The sequence below is a fragment of the Symphalangus syndactylus genome, chromosome 1, assembly GCF_028878055.3.
Source record: "Symphalangus syndactylus isolate Jambi chromosome 1, NHGRI_mSymSyn1-v2.1_pri, whole genome shotgun sequence".
In the NCBI taxonomy this organism is placed as follows: domain Eukaryota; kingdom Metazoa; phylum Chordata; class Mammalia; order Primates; family Hylobatidae; genus Symphalangus; species Symphalangus syndactylus.
The window spans coordinates 26854685-26867448 of NC_072423.2; the positions used below are offsets into that span (position 1 = coordinate 26854685).

The 12764-nt window shown below is 45.1% G+C and overlaps 1 protein-coding gene across 2 annotated transcripts in view; it reads left to right on the top strand.

Annotated features, from left to right (window-relative positions):
• The first annotated feature begins 2399 nt into the window (after positions 1-2399).
• The window catches only part of CCBE1 (collagen and calcium binding EGF domains 1), a 295390-nt gene continuing 285025 nt past the window's right edge, over positions 2400-12764 (top strand). For both annotated transcript variants that reach the window (XM_063639432.1, XM_055297498.2), the window contains exons 1-2: positions 2400-2866; positions 3370-3450. In XM_063639432.1, the coding sequence (XP_063495502.1) occupies positions 2736-2866; positions 3370-3450 (212 nt within the window). In that variant the 5' untranslated portion in view covers positions 2400-2735. The remainder of the gene's footprint in view (positions 2867-3369; positions 3451-12764) is intronic.

Below are 12764 nucleotides of genomic sequence, written 5' to 3' on the forward strand. Positions count from 1 at the left end.
CTGAGCCCCAGCAGCTTCTCTAACCCCTTATTCTCATAGGCACTCAGCACCAGGGGCTGAAAATAAAAAGGCAGCAAAGTTGGCTCTGATGCCAATCTTCTGCCACACAGCTGTGTATAATGGTTTTGCTGTTATCATTTTGCAGCCTGAATCACTTTCCCTGAAATGCAGCAAGTCTACACTTGTGGCCTAGTAACTATTTAATGAAACTGATAATTAATCTCCTATACCACACTCTGTTACTTGTAGAATTAACCTCCACAAAGCAACAGTAGAAGAATAAAATGAGTAAAGATGAGAAAAAAGGTAGCAAGTTGTCAAGATACAGTAATTGGTAGGGAATTAAAAATAGAACAGCCTACAAGATTACAAGATGGCCTCTCCCTTCCAAGATGGATATCAAACACTTTTTTGTCACAATCTGAAGAGATACAATTATGATAAGCCCCAGAAGGGGTTTCTTCCTCATGTGCTTAGTGAGGTCTCTCTTTAGGAACCCAAACAACTGTTATAAAATGGATTCCTATATACATAGGAAGTGAAAAGCTAGAAAGTTAGAAGGCAAAAATTTAAAGTTCCGTGCAATACAATAATTACGTTACAAGTAACAATGTTTACAGGGCACTCAATATATGCCAGGCATGATAAACAAAATGCTATAGAAGCATTACTTCATTTAATACTCATAAAAATTGATGAGAGATATTTCCCCATTTTACAGATGAGAAAACAGAGTGTCAGAAGTAAATTGCTTCAGATCACTCCTCCAGGAAACCAAACAGCCTGAGTTTGAATCCAGTTTTTTCTGACCTCATGGTAAGTTTTTTTTTTTTTTTCTGACCTCATGATGATCACTCTCCAGTTTTGCAACATCCTGAAATGTCTTCTGAATTATCAAATAAAAATTAACTCATTTGTGTTAAGTAGCAGTGTCATATGTTAATATCAAGTGGGTGGTCTTCCGAATATGTAAGTGTTGTAAAATAAGCCAACAAAAAACACACCTCACAGAACTAAGAAATCAGATGCTCAGATTGAAGGGATACTGTGGGAACCAAATAAAATCTTGAATATGAAAAATCTTAGGAAAAGATATAGCATTCTATGGAAGAATGAGACTGTCATTGCTATAAAAAATATCAGTGTGGGTTGTAATCCCAGCACTTTGGGAGGCCGAGTTGGGCAGATCACTTGAGGCCAGGAGTTTAAGACCAGCCTGGCCAACATGGTGAAACCCTGTCTCTACTAAAAATACAAAAATTAGCCGGGTGTGGTAGCATGCGTCTGTAATCTCTGCTACTTGGGAGGCTGAGGCAGGAGAATCTCTTGAACCCGGCAGGTGGAGGTTGCAGTGAGCCAAGATGGAGACACTGCACTCCAGCCTGTGCAACAGAGTGAGATTCTGTCTCAAAAAAAAAAAAAAATCAATGTGTGCGTGATATGTGTGGTAATTCTCAGTTGATCAGAGTATTCTGTGTATCAAAACATGTGCTTACCTAACCAATTTACACACCGGCCACTTGTGAACAAGCCACCTTTTCACCTCGTTGTCCTGTGAGATGCAGAACCACGCATATTTTAGAGCTTAGGCATTAGAACTTTTCCTTTTTCAACTTATTTCTGGGCCACATCCACGTCCCCAGTTTCTCTTGAAAAGGCTGAGAAAACTCCTAAAGCACAACAAAGTGTTAAGTTGCTGACACATGAATTACAATTAGGGTCACCGTCAAGGGAGCAGATTTACGGCCCCCCTCCTCCGTTTTCTTGTTACCTATAAACACGGCTGCATACACTAGCAGGTAGCAGCACCTGTGATTAATTTGCCCCCACGTGTCTCATTTGATGGGGAGGGCGGGCGTTTCCAACTCTGATGTGCGCGGCATGGAAACAGTATTAAAGCCGCTCAGGGCAAGGAGATGTAAGGCTCCCAGAAAGACCTCCTTACTTGTTTCGAACTCGAGTTATGAAGAAGACAGCGCATGGTTTATTGACCAATGAAACAACCAGAGAACTTTCTTCTAAAGGTTTTAAGGAGGAGTGATTACACTATATAAATAGCGCTATTTCAGGTTTGAACAATTTGAGAGGCCCGTTGTAGTCTTTCAACTCCTTCCTCACATAATCTAAGAGAAAAGAAGACTAAGATAGTTGAAAAGCTCAGGGTAGGTCCTCAAGGAGGAAAGGCGAACACTGGCCTGACCCTAGGCTTTAGTAAACCCGTGGACAACAAGAAGGAAGCTTATTAATCCCTCTCTTACCCCTCCCTCTTCTCCCCGGTGGAGAATCAGCTCCTCCTCCTCCCGGTCGTGCGACCCTGGTGCAAAATGCAAACAACCGCCCGCTTTCCCCACCCTGCGCGGTTCTCCCAGAGGAGGGAGAGGGAAGAGGAAGAGGCGAGGGCGCAGCCCCAAGCCGAGTCCAGCAAGTCTGTCAATCGGGCGTGAACGTCCCGACCAGACAACTTGGACCTCAGGGACCTCGCGCTAGCCGGACACCGCAGGTACCCCCTTTACCTGCGTCTCTGCTGGGTTTGCATCCGACCCCCCCAACTCCTAGCCTCATTTTCCCCCCAGCCCCATAATATTCCGGACCCCTGCTCCCCGTGCAGGTGGTGCAAACGCACCTGCTCTCTGGCGCCCCCTGCTGGGAAGAGGGAAGGCGGCCGCGGCCGCGGAGGAGCAGGACACGGGGCCCGGACGGAGCTCAGCGCTAGGAAGAAGCCGGGAGCTTCCCTGATGGTGCCGCCGCCTCTGAGCCGGGGAGGAGCCGCCAGGGGCCAGCTGGGCAGGAGCCTGGGTCCGCTGCTGCTGCTCCTGGCGCTGGGACACACGTGGACCTACAGAGAGGAGGCGGAGGACGGCGACAGGTAAGCGCTGCAAGCCCCAGCGGGGGGGCGAGCTCCTGCTTGATGCGCGCCCGGCTCGCGGGATGCGGGCGGTCCTCCCCGGCGCCCACTCCCGCAGCGATCCGCACGCCCTCACTCCTCCGGCGGTAAGGAGAGTGCTTAGCTGTCCTGGGCGACACTTCCCTCCGCTCCCGGGTATCAGTCTCTGTGCCCTGCCATCCGTGGATCGCGTCTGGGATACCCTTCGCCCCGCGTTCCTGCCTCCCCCTGGGTGCCACACTGGCGGGCACAGCTCGTGAACCTCGCTTCCTTTCTCCTGGAGCTGGTTCGCCTCGTCGTGACCCTCGCCTGGCTCGTCCCTGTGCCCGGAGTCTGCCCCGCGTATGCGTTTGGGGACCAGCCCCTGCCCAGCGCGCAGGGACGCAGAGCCCGGCGATCCCCACGCGCCAGGGATTCCCCAGCGCGCGCTGCCCGCCTCCGCTCTCCCGCTGAGAATCGAACGTTTCCTCTGCACTTTTTCGTAGAGAAATCTGCTCAGAGAGCAGAATCGCGACGACTAAATACCCGTGTCTGAAGTCTTCAGGCGAGCTTACCACATGCTACAGGTAAGCCTGGGGGCTCTGCGGACTGTTCGCCACTGCGCACCGGGGCTGGCTGGGGAGGCGGCGCCGTAAAGAAGGGGTTTGGAGATGCGCTTGGGAGCCGAGCAGCGTTTACGTTGGAACCTGCTGAGTGCGTGCCGCGCGGTGCGAATCTTTGAGTGTTTGGTGGATCGGAGTCAGAGCAACACTGGGCAACTGAGTTTGCGTCTAGGGTGTGTGCCCTGATATCCTGAGGATGGTTGCCGCTCCCTGAAATACTTGCGTGGTGAAAGTCGCAGAAGAAGAGGTTACAAGTCTGTGAAGGAGATTGGATTGGATTTGGGGCGTAAACAATGGGGCATAGCAAACACGGATGGCTGCTTTTCGTATTTGTGTTTTGTTTTGAAAGTACAGAGTCGACAAGGCAATTCCTGGCACTTGTCTATCTTCTGACCTTCTGTTGGGGCAGAGTGTGACTGTCACGGCCTCTGGGCAAAAAAGTAGGGGGAGGATTGTGAGTGGTTGTGTTGAGTGAAAACAAAAAGATTGTTGGGGCAGAGGAAAAAAGTCTTTCTAAAAATGTGGGCCACAGATTCACCTGGGTATTTGTTAAATGAGTGACCCGGGTGCTTGTTAAAACTAAGCGTGGATGGGGCTAGGGAATCGGTAGTTATAAAATGTTCCCCAGGTGGTTCTTATCTCTGAAAGGAGAGAACCACTGTTCTGCTTGCAGCCTTTTGGAGATGAGGGTTGATGTAGGTTTTTCGCCATTGAATTCTTGGTTCTGTTCCAGTGCTCTCACTGGATAGGGGAACATGCACCCATAAACGTTTATTGGATATCTGCGTTTTAGAGACGCTGTACAAGGTAATGTGATCATATGCCCACACCTGACTGTCTCTGAGACTCGCATACTCTGTTCTGGTTGCCAGGATGAATACTGAGTAGTACAAGGTAACGCAGCAGTCCCTAGAAACGAACTTGAAAGAAAACGATGTTTTATTCCTCATAAGGTTGTAGCCTGTAAATCAATCATAGCGCTACTTGCAGCTGAGGGCATTTCATATACCCAAAGGTTCAGACGCAAGTGGTTCCAGGGCTGTCAGTTTATGGGTGCAAAAGCACCATCAGTTACATCGCGTACTTCTGCTCTTAAATCTGTTGTTGGCAGTGGAGGGACAACAATCACTTAGGCAAATCAAGTCACTCCTTGGGCTTAGGAAAGGCTCCTTTCTCTTGGCACATGCAGGGGGGTGAACGCTGAACAAAATGAGAGAGTAGAGGAGAAAGGAGTATGTTCAATTGGCAGGTTAAGTCTTCAAGAGGCTAACCGGGTGAGCAAGGTCACCGAGCCGGTGAAGTGACCTGGTGGTGCTGGCAGCAGGATTGCTTGCCTGGTTCGAGCCATGTCTTTCATCCACACGACCACAGTGTTTCTTAGGACACATTGTTTTCCTATCAGCACAGTATAAAGCCTCGAATTTAACATGGGAAATGTCTCTGAGATGGTTTGCTCATTTATTCAGTCCCTGAAGGTTGGACTTCACATAAATCAGTGACAGTTACAGAATGCATGTTAGATTTTCAGAAACCATTTGGTGCCCGATTATTCTGTTTGTTAATGCCATTACTGTCTTTTCCAGACTTCTTAAAGCAGTGTGTTGTTTCTTTTATGCTCTTTCAACAGGAGACACTAGCAGCACCTTGGCATGTGTTTTCACTAACAGCTACTCAAACTGCTATGAGATCTCGCAAAAATGTTATTTTATATCAAGAAGAATAAATAACTTTGTTTAAAGGAGTCGTAAACGATGCCTTCAGCTTGAAAAGGGAGTGTTGATCCTTGTGTATATGAAAAGATCTTAATTTTGTTTTTAGATCTATTTTCTCTATGGAAGTCAAGAGTTCTCTGTATTCCACTGGTCTTATCCTGTTTCTATAATCTACTCATCTGGAATCCCAAGAATAGAGGATATTATTTTCCTTAGTTTGTAACTTGATTGTCCTAGCCCTTTAGACTCTCACTACCTCAAGTATCATCTGGAAAGCAGCTGCACAGCATGATTTTGGGAGCTTGTCAGAATCCTGGGCCTCTGCCCCCAGATGTCTTAAATCAGAATCTGTCTTAATGAGAGATGCATAAAATCTTGAAGCATTGCTGTAAGAAACCAGTGTCCTCATCCCCAGGACACATGCAGACCCATTTAGACTGATCCTTAAAGGAGCATGGAGGCCTTTGCAGTTGACCAAACAGTTAGCTCTCCTACCTCGTTAAACTAAAGTGAGATAAAGAACCAGCCTTCCAGGAAGCCAGTCTTTAAAGGTTATTTTGAATTGAGCTGTAAGTGATGCAGCATTACTGATGATGGAATGTTCTTTGATTATATAGAATTATCTTTACCAGGTGGCTTTTGGTGAATGATTTTCAGCACAAGTGAAGGAACTCTGGAAGTCACTTCTGAACTTAAAGTGTGTTTAAAAATGACTTTAAAAAAGTTACTAGGCCAGGCGCAGTGGCTCATGCCTGTAATCCCAGCACTTTGGGAGGCCAAGGTGGGAAGATAACGAGGTCGAGATCGAGATCATCCTGGCCAATATGGCGAAACCCCGTCTCTACTAAAAATACAAAAATTAGCTAGGGGTGGTGGCACGTGCCTGTAGTCCCAGCTACTCGGGAGGCTGAGGCAGGAGAATCACTTGAACCCAGGAAGCAGAAGTTGCAGTGAGCAGAGGTCTTGCCACTTCATTCCAGCCTGGTGATAGAGCAAGACTGTCTCAAAAAAAAAAAAAAAAAAAAGTTAATGTGTCATGCCACTGCATTCTCACTCCAGCCTATATAGCAGAGTGAGACTTTTTTTTTGTTTTTTTTGTTGTTGTTGTTGTTTGTTTTTTTTTTTTTGAGATGAAGTCTCGCTCTGTTGCCCAGGCTGGAGTGCAATGGCATGTGATCTCGCTTCACTGCAACCTCCGCCTCCTGGGTTTAAGCAATTCACCTACCTCAGCCTCCTGAGTAGCTGGCATACAGGCACCTGCCACCATGCCCAGCTAATTTCTGTATTTTTTGTAGTGATGAGGTTTTACCATGTTTTGCCAGGCTGGTCTCAAATTCCTGACCCCAAGTGACCTACCCGCCTTTGCCTCCCAAAGTGCTTGGATTACAGGCATGAGCCACTGCTCCCGGCCAAAACTTCATCTCTTAAATTATTAATATGAGAGAGAGGTTTAATACTAAAATAAGTATGATAGAGTGAGTAATAAATCTAATCTGCCATTATATCCAAAAGTTATGGTAAACTTAGATGATTTGGAGAAGAAAAGATGGACTCCAAATATCCTTTCTCCTAAAACTACCTCCTTACCCTACTTATGTTTTACTTGGCTTCATCTAAGCAACACCTTTCCACTTCTAGCATTTTTTATTAGATATTAAAAGAGAGTGACAACTTGAGGATTTGACAGTATATTTCACTATTTTATGCACTTCACATACAGCCATCTCACGTACAGCCAATTTTGTAGCATTTGTATTATCTGAGCTTTACAAAGAAGTGAAGCAAACCTCAGAGGGATTAAATATTAATGATGTGCCCAAGGTCACAAAACTATGTGTGAGAGCCAGGATTCAAACTCAGGGTTGTCTGACTTCAATGCATGAGCACTTTCATCATCCCAGAGGTGCCTGTGGGATGTTCCAGATTCTGGGATATAAGTAAGAAGACTATAGACCCAGATGGCTGTAAATTTCAAAGACACAGTTTCACAGAAAATACCATCATCCACCAGGATCACATTCAGGCTTCCTGAATTACCATTGCCCTTGCAGTCAGTCTTGGACAATTGACCTTGTATTACCCACAAAATTGGTTCATACATAAAGAACTTTCTTTCCTTGTAGGATTTTATCTTAATCACAGGGTCAGTGTCTCCGTAGACTGTCTATCCCCATTGTGTATTGTGCCAAGTACCCACTTCTCAAATGAATGCCAGTGACAGCTTAGTGAGTTTATGTATTTGCTCAGCATCATAATGTGACACAAGGGGAATATTTTTACCTGTAGTTAAGATATCAAAGTTGGGGTGATGTAGCTGAACTGAACTGATAGCCAAACTAAGCATATAAAGTTATTACAGCATTACCCGTCTTGTGGGTATCAAAGTTTTCCACACAAGTTCTTTCCCCCCTTTCCCAAACCATGTAGTTTGAATAAAAAATTTGTTTACCTTTTCTTTATTGGGTTATATGACTAAAAAGGCTTTCCTGGCTGGGTGTGGTGGCTCATGCCTGTAATCCCAGCACTTTGGGAGGCCGAGGCGCGTGGATCACGAGGTCAAGAGATTGAGACCATCCTGGCCAACATGATGAAACCCCATCTCTACTAAAAATACAAAAATTAGCTGGGTGTGGTGGCACACGCCTGTAGTACCAGCCACTTGGGAGGCTGAGGCAGGAGAATAGTTTGAACCTAGGAGGCGGAGGTTGCAGTGAGCCAAGATCTCGCCACTGCACTCCAGTCTGGTGACAGAGCAAGACTGTCTCGAAAAAGAAAAAGGCTTTCCTTAAACAAGAAATACGCTTGTGTGTAGGAAACACTAATAAAACACAGTTTTCATTGAGGCTGTGGAATAAACATCCTAATCAACCCTTGACTTCTTAATTAAGAATCTACTGTGCATTTATTTCAAGCTCAGAATAGTCCTAGAAAATGTTTGAGTATAAAACGATAAAACACAATCTCTGGTCTCAGTTTGCAGACATGATTTTGTATCAAGGACTTTGAAATTGTGAGCAATAAGCAATGGTGTATGATTGAGTTCAAAGTCATGGAGTTCATATGCTGTATTAGTGATGGGGAAGAGAAGCAGCTAGAAATGGCTTTTGGGCAAAAGAAGATTTAACCATGTTCTTCAAAATGGTTCTTTTTCCCCCCCTTTTTTAAAGTGTGCACTTTTAGTCAACTGGTCTCAAGTCAGTGTACAGTTAAGCCCTGGCTGCCTCCACCCACTCTCAGGGAGACCAAAAGCCTTCACACATCTCAAGTTGGGGGACAAAAAAGGGGGGCCACGAAAGCTGGTCACAAATGAAACAAAGTTTTAAGGAGAAGATTTAAAAAGTTTTGCATTACATAATTTACATGAAAGTAATGCTATCACCTCCCCTGTGTGGATTCCGGAGAGGACTGAGCCATTCTTCTTAGAAGTAGGGTGGCGTTTAGGAGGGCAAGGGACTTCCTGCAGCAATGCATCTCACTATATTTGGAATGATTATTTAAAAAAAGAACAATGCAGAATCAAAGTCCTTGGCCACATTGTAGAGCTTTGGGGTATGCTCGCTCCAACAGACTGCCATCACCTTCACCACAGAAAACAAGATGAGGTAGGCATGGCTTTGTGTTTTTTGTTTGTGTGTGTGTGTGTGTTTTTTTTTTTTTTTTTTGGCTTGACAAAGTGGTTCTTTAACTGTGTATTAAATGCTTTTTGAAAACTAGCTGTGATTTTTGGCTTTGGGGTTCATGGAACTCCACATGGAGGCTAAGTGGTACGGATGCCCCAAGTGCCTCTCTGCCCTGCTGGTGTTCATCTGTCCAGCCAGTGCTGTCTCATTAGGCAGTGTTCTTGCTTAGGGCAGCTCAATATTCCCATGGGAAATAGTGACATGGGGGATGTAACACACCCACTGTTCTTTGAGATAATGCGACTGTGTAGCCAAGTCTTGTGAGAATGTGAAAATTAATGTGATATTTCTGCAAATGTGTTTACTTGGAGTACTTCAAAGAGCAAGGTCCTTTTAATTAGAATAGTACTACCAGATTGGTAGCATTGGGCTCTAGGTAAGGACACATTTGAGGAAAGACTGTATAGTGCACTTCTCTGGCAAGTCACCAAGTTCCCATGCGGGGGTGGGGGGTGGGCTTTGATAATGTCAAAACACATAAAATAATATAAACTGTTTACTCCAATGTGAATCCCAGCTCTACTACTTGGTGGTTTGGTGACCTTGAGCAGTTTTAATCTCTGCACTTTAATTTTCTCCTCTGTAAAATGAGCATTCAATTGGTACTTAAACAATAGGGCTGCTGCGAGGATTGTGCCTTAATACATGTAAAATGCTTTGAAAAATTCATGACACATAGGAAGTGCTATGTTAGTAATACCTCCCATCATCATCACTACATCTTGCCAAGTCTGCATGTTGAATGTTTTAGATGCTCAATGGATGTTTGTTGAATTTTGTGAGTCGTATGAACTTCATCTTTTTGAAAGACCAATTTGAGACCACAGCCAGAAACAACACTCGTTTGCAGATGTTACTGTCAAATGTAGGAGAGCCCAGAAACCTACTGCCCTGGGAAAATTAGAGTATCTTTGTTTCCTGCTACCTCCCTGACTAACCAAGCTACTCTACTCATGACCATAAGAGCCAGTGGAAGGCACAGCCTGAACTAGAAGTTACACCACTTTCATCCCTTGCCCAGGATTATGAAGGGTCTTACTGGCAGAAAGAAGACTAGAAATCAGATCCTCAGCCCCAGGCCCATTCTGATTTCTCTCTCCTTTGCTTGTTTCCCTGTCCTGTGGCTGGCATAGCTGAGGCCAGTACTGAGGGCAGCTCTGTGAAGACTTGGCTCATTCAGGGCATGTAGTTCAGGGAGGAAACAAAATGAAAGTTGTGAAGAACTCTAGCCGGGCGTGGTGGCTCACGCCTGTAATCCCAGCACTTTGGGAGGCCAAGGCAGGCAGATCATGAGGTCAGGAGTTTGAGACCAGCCTGGCCAACATGGTGAAATCCCGTCTCTACTAAAAGTACAAAAATTAGCTGGCCATGGTGGCACGCACCTATAGTCTCAGCTACTCAGGAGGCTGAGGCAGGAGAATCACTTGAACCTGGGAGGTGGAGGTTGTGGTGAGCCAAGATCACGCCACTGCACTCCAGCCTGGGCAACTGAGCGAGACGCCACCTAAAAGAAGAAAAAAAAAAAACTTGTGAAGAAGAGAGCAGGGGGCTAGGTGGAGGTGGTTTTGTGCAGAATGACCTGAATCACACACCTTGCATGCTGAAGACAGCCTTCTCCTCTCCTGTGTTAGGCCATCTCTAGCATGGGCTGTCAACCCTCTGAGAGCATGGGCCATCTGTCCTCATTCATGACTATATCCTCAGAGGCCAGCTCCATGTCTGGACAGAGAGTTGTTCTATACATATTTGTTGAATGACAGAATGACTATGTTAAAAGTAAACAATAAGATTTAACTGAAATCTGTTAGGCCTTCAGGAACTTCTCTTGCTATCCAAATGTGCTTTATTTAAAATCTGAGCTAGGAAGCCTCTTCTAAAAACCAGAGATTAACCGGACCTCTGAGATGCTGCCATCATTTTCATTGGTTCCCAGTTACAGCTGCTTAACTTTAATTGCTAATGTGTAACAGGTGCTAGATTCTGGCAGCTATAGCTAACTCCTTGAACTTGCCATCTTAAATAACACCTGAAGAGGACATGTGGGTTCCTGCCCGTGTGTTCATTGTGCCACAGACACTGGCTTTGGAGTAGAGGATCAAGGTTTTAAAGGGGGGGGGTCCCCCGCCTTCCCACAAGAACAGGTGTTCGAGGGAGGGAGGGAAGGTTCTGTATCACTTCTCACTCACTCTCAGAGAAACAATACAGAGTAATTGGAAACAATTTTAACTCAGTAACCGCAAAAGGCTGCTCTTTCACTGGTGTGTCCTTTGAGATCAGATCCAGTTGCTACTCTGGTTGCTGCCCGACTTCCTATGGTTAACTTCATCCTTTGTAAGTGAAGCTGGGGTGGGTGTACCCGGAAAAGCCAAACGCCTCTTTCTTGATTCTAGATATTCTATCTTCTCAGGAGAAGGCTTGCATTTCAATCAGCAGCTTTCCAAACCCTTCTGTTCTCCTGCTCAGCAGGACCGGAGCTCCTTTTGTGAGTTTAGAGGGTCTGCTGGCATTTGAGGCATTGTTGAGTATGTAGAGAACAAAGATCACATTCTGTTTTAGATTATTGCTTTTATTTGCGGGATGAAAAAGTAAACAGCTATAACATCTGCAGTTCCTCTTCTGCCAAGTGAGGTCCTTTTTTTCTGCGAAGCTATTGACTAATTTTAAATAGTGTTTTAATTAGCTATTGACTAATTTTAATCTTATGAACAATCTTCATTTACTTAGTCAACAAATACTTGTTGGGTGCTTACAATCTGCCAGGCACCGTTCTAGACACTTAGAATATATCTGAAAATTGGACAAATCCCCAAAAACAAAAATTCTCTGTCCTCATGGAATTTTAATTCCCTTTATCTTTCAGTAAAGGAATTTTGACCCAAAGATTTCCTTTGGGACCTTTTTAAGATACTTGTTTTGGACATACATTTGATTAATGTCACACTTTGGAGGTTAAGATCTTAATTTCCGGTAGCCCAGCTGTGTCCTTTCAGCAACAGAAATCCCACAGCTTCAAGCAGAGTCAGGAAAACCCAGGGATGGTGGTAACAGAAGGTTTTCTGCAGAGGCGCTAGCAAGAACTTAGCATGTACCGCAAGTTTCTTCCAAGAATTATTGGAATGTGAAAGCATTACAAAGAAGAGGTGTGTTATTTTGTCGTGTGACCTGTGATGTGGATGGCAGCAACAGAGCTGCCCCACTAGGGACAAATACACCAAGCCCAGTTCACCTAGTCCAGCCTCATGTTTTCCGACAGTGACTGTAAGCAGAATTTTAAAGAAGGCATGCCCCTCCAACATTGCTTGACTCTCCACTTAATGCATTATAGATCTGTCATCATATAAGTATGTGACACTTCTTGAACAGTTAGTTTCCAGCTTGAAACACCTGTAGAGAATGGGGTGGTGGTGATGCCTACACACTTAATCCTCATTAAGCAAAATGTCGAATCTTTCTAGCTTTAAGGTATGATTCATGTGTGCTAAGAGCCGATGTGAAAGCTTGGATGAATATGTTGCCACCTTATTGGTTGTGGTAGAACTAGATCATCTTACTATGCCCTGAGGACTTCAGAAACTGGGACCACATTTATTCTAGACCTTTCCTTCTTGGCCACTCCTGTGGGATATTCTGTTTGCCTCACCTGGAGTGAAGCTTCTCATCCTTGGTCCTCTGGGAATGACGGGGCGGATGTCAGCCCCGTGGGCTGTCCTACAGGAGGCTGTGTAAACAGAACTGGCGGGAGATACAGGGGGGCTCTCAACAGGCAGGGTCTAATCCTGGGAGCTTGGTTATAGAGCAGGGATTGGCAAACTAGGGCCCATAGCTTGTTCTTGTACTACTAATAGTTTGAGTGTTTTTTGTTTTTAAAGCATTGGAAAAGAACACA